Below are 16629 nucleotides of genomic sequence, written 5' to 3'. Positions count from 1 at the left end.
TTACATAATGGGTAACAGACTTACATGAAAACTTATGCACTTTTACATATGATTCACAGCCCCATAACTGAAAATTATTTTCTTTATGCTAATAAAATGTATAAGTAAAGCTTAATATAAATTATGTTTTGTATGGTACAATCATGCAACACTTTGATATTAGATTAAAATGTATCCTGTCGTCTGTCTGACGTTTAAAATGCAAAACAGATTTTATTCGGACCAGGCTGTCCATTTTAAAACCCGTTATTATGGATAACTTCTGCAGCTGACAATATTGTTCAGGAATATTCTCTATGTTGCTTTTCCTTGGTGTCGAACATTTGAGCTCCATGAAAAATTGGTTAATCTGAAGAGGTTTTAGATTGTATGTCAAACCTAATTAAACCTGAAGACAAAAGTTTTTAGTCACTATAATTTTTATCATCATAAGATTTTCTGTTTTACAACATAAAAACCGCCGTATTAAAGACAACACATGAGACAAGTGGAACTTGATGGGAGACCTTGAATGCATCTCGGCCGACATGTTTTTTTTTTTTTCTTCTTCTTTTTTTTTACCCCTCCTCCATAATTTTCCTCTGCCTTGTTTCCTTCTTACTCTGCGCTCTTTCCTCAGAGCTCAGACGTAGTGGTGAGGTGCAGAGCAGAGACCAGCACTTGGGGATAGGTCGCACAATACAAGTAAATTTTAAAAAGGACAGGAAGCTTCTCTTTTTACCTTAGACAACAGACATTTCACTGCCACGGTTCTGCTTGTGTGTTGAGCTTCATTAAAATGGATACTCAGTCCTCCCAGATATCATCGTCGCAAGGTTTTACGGATGGACAGAATTCTGCTGCCAAAGAATCAAAACTGTCCGGTAAGACTTGACTAGCACATAAGTTGGATTGCTGCATTTTAATTTCAACATAAGGTGCGCTATTTGAATTCAGCTAAGCTGTTTATTGACATATCTTTTGACTTTACTGCATAACACTAAATCAATATTGACCCTTCAGCACAATAAGCACTTATATCCTTTTGTGTGTCTATTTTAGCTGGGCTGTGTGCAGTGGGGAACACCTGTGATTGTTAACATATCTGCGCGACTCGTGTTCGCCATATGATTAATGTGCTGAAGTCAGCATCCGATTCGTAGCTCCATATTCAGCACTGTGACTTTTTTTTTTTAGCTTAGCGATCAAACCACACTGATTCAGTCAATTTTTGACTCTATAACTGCTAGTTTCTCTCTTCAAGAAACTGGCTAATGCCGTGCCCTTAACTGCACTAAAAAAAAAAGACCTTGTGCATTTTACAGAGCGTGCTTTTAAAGAATCTCATACCAGGTTGCTACAATTAATTCCAAATGTATATATATATATATATATATAATGTGTGTGTGTGTGTATATGAGAGCACATTTCCTGCTTACAGATTATTTTAAAGCACCGAAATAGCCCTTTACTCGGAGTTTTGAATCGGATGCCATCTTCAGTACAGGCTGTAGCTACGGCCTCCAGACTTAACGCCCCGTAGTGGTTTTTACAGGGAAACCCCTCGTACAGTTATACTTTTGTGTCACACTTTGAAACACTTTTACGGCGGAAAACGAGGTTAACCATTTCATGGGAGTCTATATTCTACCTCTAGCTAATGGAGACCTGCATTACGACAACCAGACCTGTGGGCTGGCAGAGCCTGCTGGTCCCAGCTCCAAAGGAGGCTGGCATCAGACACAAAAGGAGAGATGTGAGAAAAATACTCGACGCTTGGTTTATATGACGCTAGCCGAATTGGAATATGAATCCCAACACGTGGCATTGCACGTTTGCGTCATATTTCTCTATGCAAGTTGTTGGTGGATGGGTTAACTAATGTATAACTTGACAGTTTATAGAATACGGTTTGTCGCGCTGCTCTGCACTGCAGATGTATTGTTACTGAGCAACTGCCTGTTAAGGGAGGACCTCTTAAAGGCGCATTGATGGTTCTTCTATTTGTGTTCTGACACCCATCTTATTTTCCATGTGCAAGACATGAGTTCTGTTCCTAAAAGCAGGGGAAGCGTATTTTTCTCTGGCACTGACTCGCATCTCATTGTGTCTGTGGGAGTGGCTGTTTCTCCATCACTGTGCTTGCATTTGCTGAGATCTCTGATTTAAGCTGCTCACCCCAAGCTTAACTATGAGCCATTTGAAAATCTGCGTTGTTGATCAAGAGGACTGAACATTTGAAAGAATTTCATCTCAACGGTGTTTGGATGGCAGAGCAGTGCAGCAGGGTGTGGCATGATGATGACTTGCTTCTTTGGTTTTAAGGTTAGTCAAACCATTTGAAAGAAAACTGCTTGAAATGAACTACATGAAAATGGATCCACACTAATTCGTAAGCGCATTGATTTGGGTTCAGTACAGGTGATATGCAACAAAACATGTAATTATTTAAGAAAACAGGCAGCTAATAACCTAGCTTCAACAAATCTGTATTTGGGTACCATGGTTCAGGATGCGGGTGGTAGTAAGAAAACAATTGATTGGGTCCTAAAACTGATTCATATGACTTGGAGAATTCATCTACTTCACTCTATCTGTTCAATGTTTATATATAACGTGTGCTAAATATATATTTTCTGGCTACTCAGTCATTATTTAAATTAGGAACAGACGTGACATCATGCTGTGTAGTAGCACATGTATACAGCTATTTTCTCTGCATTTAAAACACAAAGTCTACAGAGCTGACATTTTCACCTTTCTTGAATAATTTCTATTACTGATTAATAAAGTGAGTGAAGCAGACATTTCTGTGTATTCCCCAGAAAATAAAGATCATTGCCTTTACCTCAGACACTTCTAGAAGGTTAATGGTGCATCCACACCTGCTCCCCATGTTTGTACCAGGTTAGATTTAAACAGTAAAATGATTCAATTGATTTTTTTTTTGCATTCTGACCAGAAAAGAAAATCAGACTTTTGAGTTAGTTTTTTTTTTAACAAAGGACCAGACTAAACTGAATTCTACAAGCAGCAAGAAAAGATAATCAGCTGTGATGAAGCTTATGTAGTTGAACAAAAAACTAAAATAAAATAAAAACATCTTGGTGATTTTGTTTGTTTTTTTGTTGTTGTTGTTGTTTTTTTCATTCAGTACAGACTGAATTAAGACTTTCTGGTTCTAAATAGTCATGCAGTCAGTTTTATGCTGACATTTGTGAATGGATATTTTATTCTAATTCGCAGTGATCCCCACAGACATCTCGCACCCAAGATAAATTGACCCAACATGCATATATTTGGGTTGTGTGATGAAGCTGGAGTTCCCAGAGAGAACCCACACATGCACTGGGAGAACATGAAGACTCTGGTTGGAATTGAAAGCCAGGACCTTGTTGCTGCTATTAATAAATATGTTTAGTAATGGGACATTCTATTACTGATTAGTACGAATTGTTGTTACAAACATGTAACAACTGTAGTCTGCATTTCATGTAGAGAATTAACTGCTTTCTCTAGATTTCAAAATGATCAGAACAGACTTCTGATTTCTGTCCATGGTCCCAGTTTTTTTTATTTGCATCATTTTAGTTGGGCTCTGCAGTTTGTAAAGAGATATAAACTATCCCTTTGGTTTTTTTTTTTCATGCATACCCCCTTAACCTCCAAGTAGTAACATTTTGCTACAGAATATATTTTTATATATTTCTATTAATTTAGAATTTGTATTCTTGCTTTTTTTAATTAGATTCAAATGTGTTGCTTTGTTATTTTTCCTCCTGTGCTCTACCACTCTGCACTCTGAATGTGAATGTCTATACTTGCAGGCCTGTTTTCTTTTTTTCCTTTCTTCTTAAAACCGCCCCCTCTGTTATTGCATCATATTTTCATGTGAAATGGCTCTGTACAGTAGATGGTTTGTGTAAGGGAAGGCCTGAGCTTTGCAACCACTATCACTCATGTTATTTGAATAACTGTCCTGTTTTATAGCAGACCTGAAACATGTCTCCCTTGGCTTAGTTGCTGTTGTTTTCACTTCCTTCCATTTTTGCTATAATACCTCTAAAGGTTGGCTGTAAAATATTTGTTAGTGAGGAAATGTTATGACTTGGTACAACAGAGTCCACTGAACTCCTGATAGTGACCCATTCTCTTAGATGTTTGTAGAAGCCATCTGCATGACTAGGTTGGTAGCTACATCTATTAAAAAAAAAAAAAAAAACCTGACCACGGTGTTCCTGTGCTGGATTGGCCGGCAAATGGGCTGGGTTGAACTCCATGGAGAACCTATGGAGTGTTGCCATGACGAAGATAAGACACAAGAACCAACATGTGACCTGAAGGCTGACCTCCTGCTCCATGCCATGCTGCATTGATGCAAAAAAAACACCCAACCAAATATTGAGTGCATAGTAGTGAGCATAGTTTTCATAATTCTGGCATTACTGTTTACATTTTTTTATTGTAATAATCAAATTATTTGAGACACTGAATTTCTAAGCCATAACCATCAAGGCACATTAAATAAATGCTTCAAATGTTTCGCTCTGTGTGTAATGAATCAATATGAGTTTCACTTTCTAATATGAGGAACAAAAATATCCAATTGAAATAACCCTGTATGAGTTCATCTGTTTCTTCTGGAGTTTTTCCTCTCTACTGCCACTACTTGCATTCACGTTATGAGAGATTGCTGCTAATTCAGCGACTCAACACAAGTGACTGTCGCTACGTTCTCGTCCAGGAGAACATGATGGCCATTCGCTGCAAGTCATGATGGAAATGAATTTCACAATTTTCTAATTTTTGATTCATGCTACCTCCTGCTTATTCAGCAGTGATTATTGATCTGCCTCAACGGGTGTGAATTCCTCCATCAGCTCCTCTACATTGCTTGTATTGGCTGACAGCAGAGCTCTTCTTTTTGCCAGAGATCTTGCTGTGGTGTTGTGTACGACTCAGAACAACCAGTGAAGGGTTCCTCATAGTGATCTTTACTAGGTTTAGTTTTAGTCCAACTACCAGATGGCTTGGCCCTCACATTTTCAGCAGTCTCTGTAGGAGCCAATGAGAGCAGTCACCAAGGAAGTGGCACACTTCCTAATCAGGCCCTCATTTCTCCAGCTTCATTACATCAGATAGGCTGTTAGTGTATTACTGTGTTTTATCAGATTTAGTAAATCTCCTTATCTTATAAGTCATTTAAGAAAATTATATTAGTAAAACTCTCAGAATTTGTAGATATTACTTGTTCCTGCTTGATTGGCTCCACTCTTTTATTCATGTGGACAAAAATGTTAGGGAGTAATAGTTCATGATTTCAGTTTTTGAGCTACGTCTTTCAGCTTGATCGTCTCTCCCAAAGCTTCCCATCCACACTCGCTCATTACTTTCCTTTTTGATTGGTCATTATTCTGGTTAATGAACCAGCTCCTCCGTCTCTTCATGTGCTGCCAAGCTGACCCTCCTCTCTGCAGTCCATGCTGAAGCGCATCATGTCACTGAGGTCACAAAGCCGAATGGAGGATCTACAGGAATGGCAGAGATGGGCCCTGCATTCACACTCCCTTTTGTTTCTACAGTAGGCTCTGGATGCCTACTGTAAGGCCCCAGGGACAAATGATAGTTTTCCATAACTGACTTACCACACAACAGTGCTGTTTAGTAAACCAGCCTATCTCAGCAGGCAAGAATGGTCATGATCAAAGACTAAAGCCAGCAGAAAATAGGAATCTGGTCCATTTCACCCAGTTCTTGCTCATTACTTTCCTCAAAATAGACTTCTGTAAAATAATAAACAAATATTTCCTGATTCTGTGAATGCTCATTTCTAAAAAGCCAGTGTCTCTAGGTCAGGGTTTAAGTTTTATGTTGCAAACATACATATGGTGGGTTTTTTAAAAAGAAACCTCAGGTATGCTAAAATGGGACTAGATCTAGTTTCAGCAAGCGTTTTAATACTTTGCATAGTAAATGTATGTCAATGTTTTTTTTATTCACTTGGGTAAAAGCATGAACTGAATTAAAGGGACACTGAGTTTTTATCCAGCAGTACAGATGTTAGATAATTCTGATAATATTCCAAATTATTTTTCTTCCAATTTGAATTAAAAATGTACCAGTATTCAAAATAAAGTGATGTATTTTTCAGATCACTCTGAGGTAACAAAGCTGCTTTTTTTTTTCTTTACAGGATCCAATCAACATCTTCCAACTTGAAATTTAAAAAGAAAAAGCTAAGGTTTAAATTTCAACATTTTAAAATACTGTCTATATCTTTACTGAAAGTTTCCTGTGCTGAAGGCTCATCATTTAAATGACAACATCGCATGGTGTGTGAGAGAGAGAAGTTCCCTTCCTTTAGGTTCTTACACCCTTTTCCCCTCAACAACAACGTTCACTCTGAAGAGTGTTAGAGTCCCAGCCACTTACTGATGGTGCTTTTCCTGACTGTTCAGAAACTCATAAATCCTTTCGTTTTCTCACTGGTCAAACTGAAAACTGTATGATTTATTTTTGTTGTCTACAGAAGGAATCAAGTATTTGTTAGAAGAGTTGTGAGCTGGGAATTATACAAACGTATCGTACGACAATTATTCAAAATGTATAGAAAAGGTTTGTTTTAATATTTTGAAGTGAACTGAAAACAGCTGCTGTCGACTGAGAACTGACAGATCCTGTCAGACAACCCACAGCTGGACTCTGTAGGGTGTCGGGGAAATGTCAGACAACATGATGCTGCAGTTAACAGCCAGTAACAGGACGCCTGTCATGGCCTAACATGTTTTCTGCCCATCAGAATTTAAGTCAGTCTTGACAACATTTGTAAACTGTGAACACACCACGAGCAAGAAGTGGTTCAAACATAATTAATGGGGTTGTGCCTGTCTTTGCTTTGCCTCTCACATATAGATAAGGTTGACACATTGCATTGTGGGTAGAAAGTGAAGGTGTGGTTTGCTGAATTTAATTGAAGGAATGTTGTTGCTCCAGGCTTAACCTGCCCAGCCTGTGCTAACTCCCACTTGAGCTGAGCAACACGATGGGCAACACCACACCCTGTCTTTTAGGAGAAAAGTTCCCACAGTTGCCAGGCTTCAGGAGAGTTCTACAAACCTAATGGCTTCCTTTTTATATTGACAGGAGGTGTGGTGTTGGACTTCTTCCTGAGGATGGTCCACATGGTTTCTTTATTGAACAGTTTTATGCAAAAAAGCATGGTGTTAAAACAAAGTGCTGAATTTGCTGCCTCAGTAATATTTAGAGTCTGGATAATGTCTTGTCGTTGGATAACAGTATCCATCAGCTGGTAGTTTTCATGATCTCTAACGATATTCACCAGAATTGAAAACTATAGATTTTATCCATTAGATATTGTCAGATTTATTGAAGATTGTCTTCCCTTTCCTCCTCAACATGATTCCAGCTTTTCCATCTGTCATTATGCATCTCCTGTTTTTGCAGCTTTGGATCTAATGCTTTGTAAACTTTTTCCTTGTTTGTCTTAAGGAAAAAATGGCTATATTCTTATTTCCTTTCATTTTAATTTCTTTTCACCTCAGATATCATGTAAAAACCTCAGAATTCCACCAACATTCTGACTTTCTCCAGGAAAGTTGCCTTGCGTGTTGTAGTAGTGATGCAAACTGTAAAAGAAGAGCAGTTGGTTTTGTCCTTATCTTATATTTACTGGGTTGGTTTTTGCATTTACAGCTCTAGATAAGAAACAAATGCATGGATGGTTTTTTGTTTAACATTACTCTTTTTCACTCTTAGATTTAAGTTCTAGAGTATTTAGTAAACATTGAATAAGTTAACTTCTCCCTCTTGATTTGAATGTCTTTATTTGGATGGGTTTCAGCAGCAAGAAGTTCTTTTCTTCTAGTATGATCATTCTTCTGTCCTTTTTTTCCCATCTTTTCAGATTCCTTTCTTTCCTCTTCGCCTGTATCTCTCATTCAGTCTCCTCAAGGCAAGTGTATGGATTCTTTAATGCTGCTCACCTGCTCTATTCCTCGATATTGTTTTTCTTTTTGTTTTTTTTTGCTGGCCTGTTGCTTTACTGCTCTCCATCCTTCTATCTAGTGCCCCTCTCCTGCTCGCAAGGCTGTGTATAAAAATGCCCCAAAGTAGTTGGTTAAAAATAGTGGCTCCCGCCCTGGTCACAGCTGCTTCCCTATCTCAGCTACTCCTTACCAGCCCCTCTTTCTGGTTTTCCACATACGTTTCCAGCACTGCTGACGCTTAACTCTAGTTGACCAGATAGCAATGTTTCTCCAACTTTTCAGGGACTTGCAGTTCTAGTCATTTTTGCAACGTCTCTCCTCTGTTGCAACCAGATATGTAACCTTCCTGGCTAGTGCCCAAAACAGCCAGCTCGACCTTTGACAGGTTTCATTGGCCGTTTATTTTTAGGCTTGCAAGATGTGCATCTATGCATGGCTGTGTCCTGAGCTGCAGTAGCTCTACCAAAAAGCCTTTAAAGACATTTATGTCTGTTAAACAACGTTATCTTTATAACATGTCTTTAAACAATTTTTTTCAAACCAGCAGCAGTCACACAGTCATTACCTTCTGTGTCCAACTGATGGCTCTCCATTTACTTTAGCTCACCCATCTCCAGTCTTTAGACCCTGAGCATTACACCTGGAAAACTTGGCTTCTTGTGATGCCAGGAGCCTAATCCATTACAGTTTACCAGCTGCTAGCAGGCATTATTTAGGTCAGCATCACTGACTGCAAGTTCAGGATAATCCCAAGATTGCTACCTTATTTTAAGAAAGCAGAGAAGTTCAAGTTCACATTGTGTGCAGAAACCCAAAAGTAGATCAGGTTTGTGTCCCGGGAGGTTGGTTCTACCTTCCAGCTGCCCTAGTATCTGAATCCCCCGCCCCCAGCATCAGCTGTGTCTCCAGAGGACGAGTGGCACTGGAGATATCATCCACCACCTAGTGGTCTGGGCCTTCCATTGCCTGTTGCTCCTCACTCATGTTGCATCCTCGTAGTTGCTTATGGCTCAGTAGGGTTTGTGCATGTCTTAAACCATAAAACATACAAAGTAGGTTTTCTTTGTACAGTTCTGCTTTATTTTTTTACAGCCTCTTTTTGACCTGTGGATTGTTGCCATTCTAGAGCTGCCATGTTTTTTAAGCCACAGTAAAGCTGTGGATAGCACTCTAGAAAGGCACCATCTTGTTGAATTTAACTGATTTAAAAAACCAAGAAGTATTTCAGAAATAATGTTTTGAGATGATTATGTGGCTTGGCAATAACAATGTAAACTAGTCATATAGCCAAATCTAAACGGGTCAGTTTTAATATCAAACAACCTATTTTGATATTTTCAAGGAAAATATGGGTAAAGCAACATCAAAACAAGTAGATGGGACAACTTGCAGTCGGTCAACTTCACCAGGTCCTCTCAGGGATGTAGCTGCAATGTTTCAACACATTGTAGCTTTTGTAAAGTCAGTTTGGTCACAATCACTAGCAGAAATGTATATTGGTCAGTAATCATTTAATCTAACATTTAGAAAAAATGGAATTCTTTGAGAAAAATTAGGAATAACTAAAACTTTGTTCCATTTTTGAGTAACACTTTGGTATTATGCACTGCATCATGGGATCTGGGTTTGTGTCCTGCCCAAAAAGTAATGCTGCATAACGGAAAGTGTTTGTCTAGTTCGCAACATTTTCTTTACAAATATCTTTTGGCATACAGGCAGTGGTATTAAGTCATGTCATGGTTTGAAAGGGTTGATCCTGATTCTGTTTCTTTTTGTTTGTTTGTTTTTAGTAAGTTTATGTCTTCTGAAGAAATCAGTAATAGCTCCCTTAACTAGCTTAGAAAATTGGCATAAACTTCAGAGTAGTTGGAGTTGACAAGCTAAGGAGACCCACTGCTGACTTGACACCTTGAAAGTACCAGAGCATACCATCTTCAGTGCTGCAGCACAGCTGATGCAAAGTTCAAAGGTTTATGTTGCTCTTGGCAGAACCTGAACAAACTGATTAGTGGTCGATCTAGCAGTGAAATTGTTTCTGCTACTGTTAATGTGAAGACTTTCTTTTTGAGCTTTTTATTTTTAAACTAAATTCGGCTAAAACTCACTGAATATGTTTGACTAGCTTGTTAGCTCCCAGCTCTCGACATTTATTTCACTCCCTAAAAGCTGAAGATGACATTATGTATTTCTTCTACAGGCCAGGGACTGTTACTGGCAATGACGTCACAGAACCTCACTTCAAAAAACCAAACCGCTGAAATGTTTCATCACAGTTCCAACAGTTTAAACTTCTTTTTAAACATAGGCCACCGATAAGCTGAAGTAACCCGAGTTTTCTCTAGATATAAGCTTATCAGTATTGGCTGATTTTTATCATTGACCAATTGATTGGTGTACCACAAATGGAGATGTAAATATTTTTGTGCATGTTGGAGGAGGATAATCTGGAGTTAGATAAAGGCTTTCTCTTAAACATGCTTACAGTTGATGAACTAGTCAGATTGTTAATGTGCCCAATTACTGAGTGATTCTGCTCAACCTTGTTTCTGAAGAAAATCCTGATTTATTATTACCATCATCGTCGTCATTACTATCATTGGTTGAATAGCTGTAGTGCTGTGAATGTATTGTCACAGCACTAACTGGGAATGTGTTTACAAGTACAGAGCCAAAGACTACAACACTGTTGGTCAGATGGAAAGTCTGTGCTTGTGGCCTAGTTTGAACAAGGCATTGTATTGTGAAGCAGAGGAGGTGGCGGTCCAATTCAAGACAAAGTGAAGCAGTCAGTTGTGCTCCATGTCTGCACATACACAGTTAAAAGTTGTTTGTGTTGTACAATTGGTCAACAAGTTATTAGAAAGAAAATGGCAAGCCACATATAAATGTTACAAACCAAGGACCCCAAATCTCCTTAGCATTGCTTATTGTGCTACATGCTTTATTTTTACAAAACAGTTCCTCCGTTTGGTAAATATATTTTGTCATGGCAATTTGACCTGGTTTATTTCTAATTCTGGTCTGCTAATATGGTCCCAAACATGTTCAACCTTTTTGTATATAACTAGTGCACTGTTCCCGTATGATGGTTTCCTCAGGAAAGCAAATGGAAAAATGTAAAGATGACCTATATCTGAAAGCTAAGGAGCAGCCAGCTTAGCAAATCAATCGCTGACTTTCTGTTTATCCCATCTGACTTGGGCTGATGTTGGTAAAACATGATATGAAGAAATGAAGTTTCCTTTTTTACTATTTGGCACAATATAATGGACTGAACATGGCTGTATTATATTACAATTGCATAAAATTCAACAGTAATTTACATTTGATTGTATTTGATTGATCTGTATTACAATACATTTGATGGATTATCAATAGTGGATATTTAATTGGATAAGGTTTAGGATATAAATTGAACCTTTATATCATCATCTGGAGCTGATTTTGTTTTGTTGTAAATAGCCACTAGATAAGTGACTTTCCCAGTGAGGAAAGAAAACAGTGGCCAGTTTGTGTTAGGTACTACTTAGGTACAGCTTCAACTTCTGTTCCAATACCTGGACATCAATGATTATTTGCTAAAGGCAGTTTTACAGACTTTTAAATGTAGATTGTTGTTAGAATTATACATGGACTGCAGTTGTTAGCTAACTAGTTATTGTCAGCCAATGAATTAAAATGAGAATTTTTACTAACAATATCATTTTAGCTAAAATTTGACTTAAACATTAAAGCTAACATACTGAATAGAGTAAGTTGATGTTAGTTAACAGGCTAGATTCAACCAGGTAGCCTGTTAACCAAATATTAATGGTGCCATTATTATTTTAGCTATTATCAGCTTTTTAGCTTTTTAGCTGATTTTAAGTTCCCATCATATGGGAACTTTATAATTTCAACATAAAAACTAAAGTCAACTTACTGAATGGACTGAGTTATTATTAATCTACATTGGGGGTGCATCAGTTGCAGTTTATTGGCCAATTGCAGATTACCAGTCTGTGAAAAGCCTAACCTGCCAGTTCCAGTTTTGGCTGATACCATTTTCCTTGCCTGAAATGTTGCTAAGTATAGCAAGAAAGTTGCTGAGTTGATAACAGCGGGGTGACTATTATGTGCAGACATGACCTGGTGGGTGGGTTTGTCAGTCAAACCTCTCTCACAGTGGAGCAGAAGAGGACAGTGGTTGATTTTTAGACCTTTTCTGAGGTAGATAAGATCAGAGAATAAGATCCTCTTCACATGTAAGTATCAGCCAATCACTGATTCCCCAAAATTAAGGAAATTGGCACAGATAAATTAGCTGGTCAATAAATTGGTGCACCCCTAATCAGCATGCTATTGTTGGCCAACATTCTTCTTTTTTGCTTTTTAGCTAATTGTAGTTTATATATAATGTCAGCCAACAATAAACTGAGGGGGTTTTATACGTGTAAAAAACACACATTTGTCACTTCCACTAACTTTAACCTGAGGATGAAGTAGTTTAAAAATTGGGCTGGTTGAAAGTTGTGAATTCGGTTCCACAAACCAACTCATGAACACAAACATGCTTACAGGGATTTCTTTGAAATGGCTGACTGGACAGATTTCACTGATCGTCTCTTAGAATCTAGTCATGTTGCTAAATGGTTTGCACTGTGTACATTCAGCAGAAATGCAACATTTTGCACCAGAGCAGTCATGAATAAAATCTACACATTAGTCTGGACTTGGACAGGATGTTCTGACACGTTATGTATGAGTGTACGCGGATTTAATATTTGCAAATGGATTAAAAGGTTAAACATAATAAAATAACTGTTAATGAGATAATCCATGCCACTCCTAAAGATTTGAGTCCCTGTTTGGCAGAGGATGTCTGAGTAAAGCTTCTGTTTTTACAGACATTCTGTTTTAACTACAAAGCTAAACAAAAGTCAAAACACAGTCAAAAAGAAACTGTTTCAGCCTGCAACTATGTACTGTATCTAGCTACATACATTTGCTGCAAATAATTGCACAGTCATCATAGCTACACTGTTCATTAGTGAGATTTATTTCCTTTGCCTTCTTTTGCTCTGGACAGATCAGATAAGTTTCCAGATTGACTGCTCCATGATGCTTAGTTTAGATTCTAAGTAGTTAAGAGAAGCATGCAAGATTGAAAAACCCATCACTATGACTTTTTTATTTTATTTTACATTTTCATGATGCAATGCATGAATGCTTGGGCTGCTACCTTAAGGCATAGCCTATTAGTAATAATACAAGTGCATGGAAGCTTAGTGGTAGTGACTCAATCTCCCCACTTTTGTCCTTTTCACTACCACCTGTTCATAACGATGCAGATAAGCGAGGGGTCCCGAGTTCTGACAAGTCCACTGAAGCTGTAGCTACATCGCTACGCTTTTCTTCCCAACCAGGCTCATTCTCACCCAGTAATTACAGTAGTGACACATCTCCAACAGATGGACAACAGGATTCTCCAATAAAGGTGTCTCCCGTTTCAGAACGTATTAAGGCACTAGAAGCTCTTGCAGCCAAAAAGAAAGAACCTGATTTTAGAGGCAATGGAACTTTTACTCATTTCAGGGACCGACATCATGAGAAATCTGCACCCGAGGGGCCCAAATTTTCCACAGAAGGCTCTAAAGCTGCACCTGATGGACCCAAGTCTGCAACCGAGGGGCCCCAATCTCCCACCACACGGGCAAAATCTACACACGAGGGGTCCAGATCTCTCACTGAAGGCACCATATCTACAGCAGAGTCCCTCAAATCTGCAGTTGAGGGTCCCAAATCTCCAGCTGGAGTTCCCAAACTTCCTCCTGAAAAGATTATACAGACACCTCAGAAAACAGAACATTCTGCTGATCAGGAGTCACCAGATTCACCATTTGAAATCCTGGGAGACCTGAAGCAAGTTGTTGACTTTGAAGAGACAGAGCAGTGGATGAAGACACACTTACCTCCAGTACCAGATTTTGATACTGTTGGTTTAATTAAAAGCACTAACACAGTCTCAGTGAAGGGGATCGACAGAGATATGCCTGCTGCCTTTGCTGGTGTTCCTGATGCTTTCATGGATCATCCTGTTGAAGGTCCGAAACAAAAAGATCAGCTTGATGGGGAACCCAAAAAAACAGAGGTTGAAGAGTTTGATGTTAACTTTTTGCCAACAGCTTACATGTGGGATCATCAAGAAAAATCAAGTGTGAATGATCCATCTAATCTAGATTTGGTGATTACAGCTTCGCCTGCACCTCCTGCAGAGTTTGGTTCCACATCTCCTCCGTCATCCCCCCCAGTTTGCCCTGCTGTTCATCAGAATGTTTCTGATGAGAAGAAAGCAATTTGGACTGGCGAACTTGAACAACCAGAAGCAAATGAAGGTGACAGTTCAGGAGAATCCGATGATACGGTAATTGAAGATCATATAGCTGAATGTGAGTCTGCTCCATCTCAGTCTTTGGATCAAAGTTCTAATGATGACACCACAACCCCTCCCTGCACCACTGCTGATCTGTCCACTGAGGAGAAAGAGACTCCTCCACTAAGGCTTGAGAGAAGGCTAATGCAGGTTCCAACCATAAATGTGATTGAGACTGACGAGCCCAATTATAGTGAAGAGGAGATGGAACCTGAGGCAGAGGAAGATGATGATGACTATGAGGTAGTAAAAGGCCCAGACACGGGACCCCCAAGCACCTCTGAACCAGATCCACAGAGTGGTGAAAACACAGGCCCCAGAGCACGCCCGTTAGAAACGGAGTTCATGGAAGGCTATTCGCCTCCTTCCTCACCTGTGGACTCTGAGTCTGAATACTCCCCAAAACACAAGATCCTCAACTCTAGCTCTGAAAAAGACGATAAGACATCTGCCTTAAAATCAGAGGTCTGTCCCAATCCAATGGACTCAGCAGACCAGCAACCTGACCAGTCCCAGACCATGTCAAATGAAATTTGCAATGAAAAGTCCCCATTTGTTGTTGAAAATGAAGAAGTGGATTTTCCAGACAATGATGATGATTGGTCAGATGAAACCCAGGAAATTCTGTTCAAACCCCCAGTGACTGATCCGTCGTCACGAGAATCAGCTCCTTACAATGAGCCTGCAGTCAGTGAAAATCGCAGTTCAACAGCAGAAGAGGCTTACATAAAACCCACTCCTCCTCCTATGTCCAGCTTCATGCAAGATGACATTTATGACAGACAGTCGTTTGATTATGACTTTGATATCAGCTCTTCCCTGGATCACACTGATAAGAAGTTCAACAATGCAAAGGAACGTTTTCTGTCTGATCCAGCTCAGAATGATGATGCTGAAGACAAACAGGATCTGGACAGCGCCATTTCACTGAATGGTGACGACATCCCCAAATCCGATAGTCAGCCATCTTTAGAAGATTATCCTGAAAACCCATACTCCTGTTTCCAAAGTGAGACTGTAAGCAGCATTGCTGAACAGGTCATTATGAAGACCACTAATTCAGAAAATGTGGAAAATGACAACATACTCTCATCTCAGAAACCAGCTTCACACATTCAGCATAGCCCTGAAACGGGTCACAACATAAATGAGATGAAAATAAGTCCCGACAGAACTGACAGTAGCAGCCCACCTTCTGAGGATAGCTTTGTGGAGTTCATGAGAGAGTGTTTGAAATCAAAGCAGGATGAGGAAGCTGACAGTGTCCACCAGGAGCTTGAGCCCCACAAGACTTCTCCTCTCCCCAAGACTTCTCCAAGCATGGCGATGGATTTTGAACAAGAACACCTTACAATCAGTGCTCTCAAAGATCTGGGCAACAGCCAAGAGGAAAAGGAGGAGACGGTGAATCCTCAGCATAAAGTCTCGGAGAAGAGTCAGCCAAAGTCAGATTTTAGCCCTGCGCAGCCATCAGACTCCAAACCCTCTTGTTCCCAAACCAACCGTGCGTCTGAAAGCACATATTCCAGTGATGTGGAAGCTATAGACGAATGGGTAGCTGAAGCCTACCATCTTGCAGAGCATGTCTTGACAGCAATACTAACCCACTTATCAGGTAACATTCCTTCCCTCTGGGCAGTAGGCCTGCTAACCTCATGCACTTCCCTCAGCGGGACGCTCAAACAGGAATTCTCTGCTTAGTTTAACACATGCATGGACAGACCCACACTCTCACATATAGACTTAGAATGTTCGATCAGGACTTGTAAAGATAAGTGCAATAATCTTCAGCATACTGCGCAGAATGAAAATTATTGGGAGAGATGCAGGTTTTCCGATTATATACTGATTATTAAAGGGGAAACTCAAAGCTCTGTTTTAAAACTGTAAACAGAAAATGTTGAAATAGCTCTGGTTGTCCAAAAATAAATAAATAAATAAAGCCTACATGTAGAAGCTCTCCAGTACACTCATGTTGAGTTAATTTTTTATCCAATTTTTATTTTTTATTTTTTGTAAAACATAATTTTTTCATTAGGGAATATGCCTGATTGGCTTGTTTTTCTTACCACATTTTATCAGTTGTGCACTTGATGACTAAATCTGAATTTGTGCATTAGTATGTTGACAAGATAAACACTATGAGTGATTAAACTGACAGACTTTGCAGTGAAGAAACATTTTAATTTAATGTATTTATTTATTTACTCTTAAGTGTAGTTCCAGTGCATT

General features: G+C 39.2%; 1 protein-coding gene and 1 long non-coding RNA gene across 3 annotated transcripts in view; both read left to right on the top strand.

The window, feature by feature from the left end:
* The first annotated feature begins 354 nt into the window (after window positions 1-354).
* Window positions 355-16629, top strand: part of rtn3 (reticulon 3) — a 29646-nt gene continuing 13371 nt past the window's right edge. The window contains exons 1-3 of one of the 2 annotated variants that reach the window (XM_014988071.2): window positions 355-863; window positions 7904-7951; window positions 13316-16012. In XM_014988071.2, the coding sequence (XP_014843557.2) occupies window positions 779-863; window positions 7904-7951; window positions 13316-16012 (2830 nt within the window). In that variant the 5' untranslated portion in view covers window positions 355-778. The remainder of the gene's footprint in view (window positions 864-7903; window positions 7952-13315; window positions 16013-16629) is intronic. The other variant, XM_014988074.2, reaches the window with a different exon arrangement.
* On the top strand, window positions 871-5755 carry LOC148153862 (uncharacterized). The gene is made up of 2 exons (XR_015766255.1): window positions 871-2304; window positions 3226-5755. It is a non-coding gene; the product is annotated as an uncharacterized LOC148153862 (long non-coding RNA).

The sequence above is a fragment of the Poecilia mexicana genome, unplaced genomic scaffold, assembly GCF_051168715.1.
Source record: "Poecilia mexicana isolate PSO_F unplaced genomic scaffold, ASM5116871v1 scaffold_18, whole genome shotgun sequence".
Lineage (NCBI taxonomy): Eukaryota > Metazoa > Chordata > Actinopteri > Cyprinodontiformes > Poeciliidae > Poecilia > Poecilia mexicana.
The sequence above is the reverse complement of the archived record's forward strand: the minus strand, read 5'-3'. Positions and strand labels throughout refer to the sequence as shown.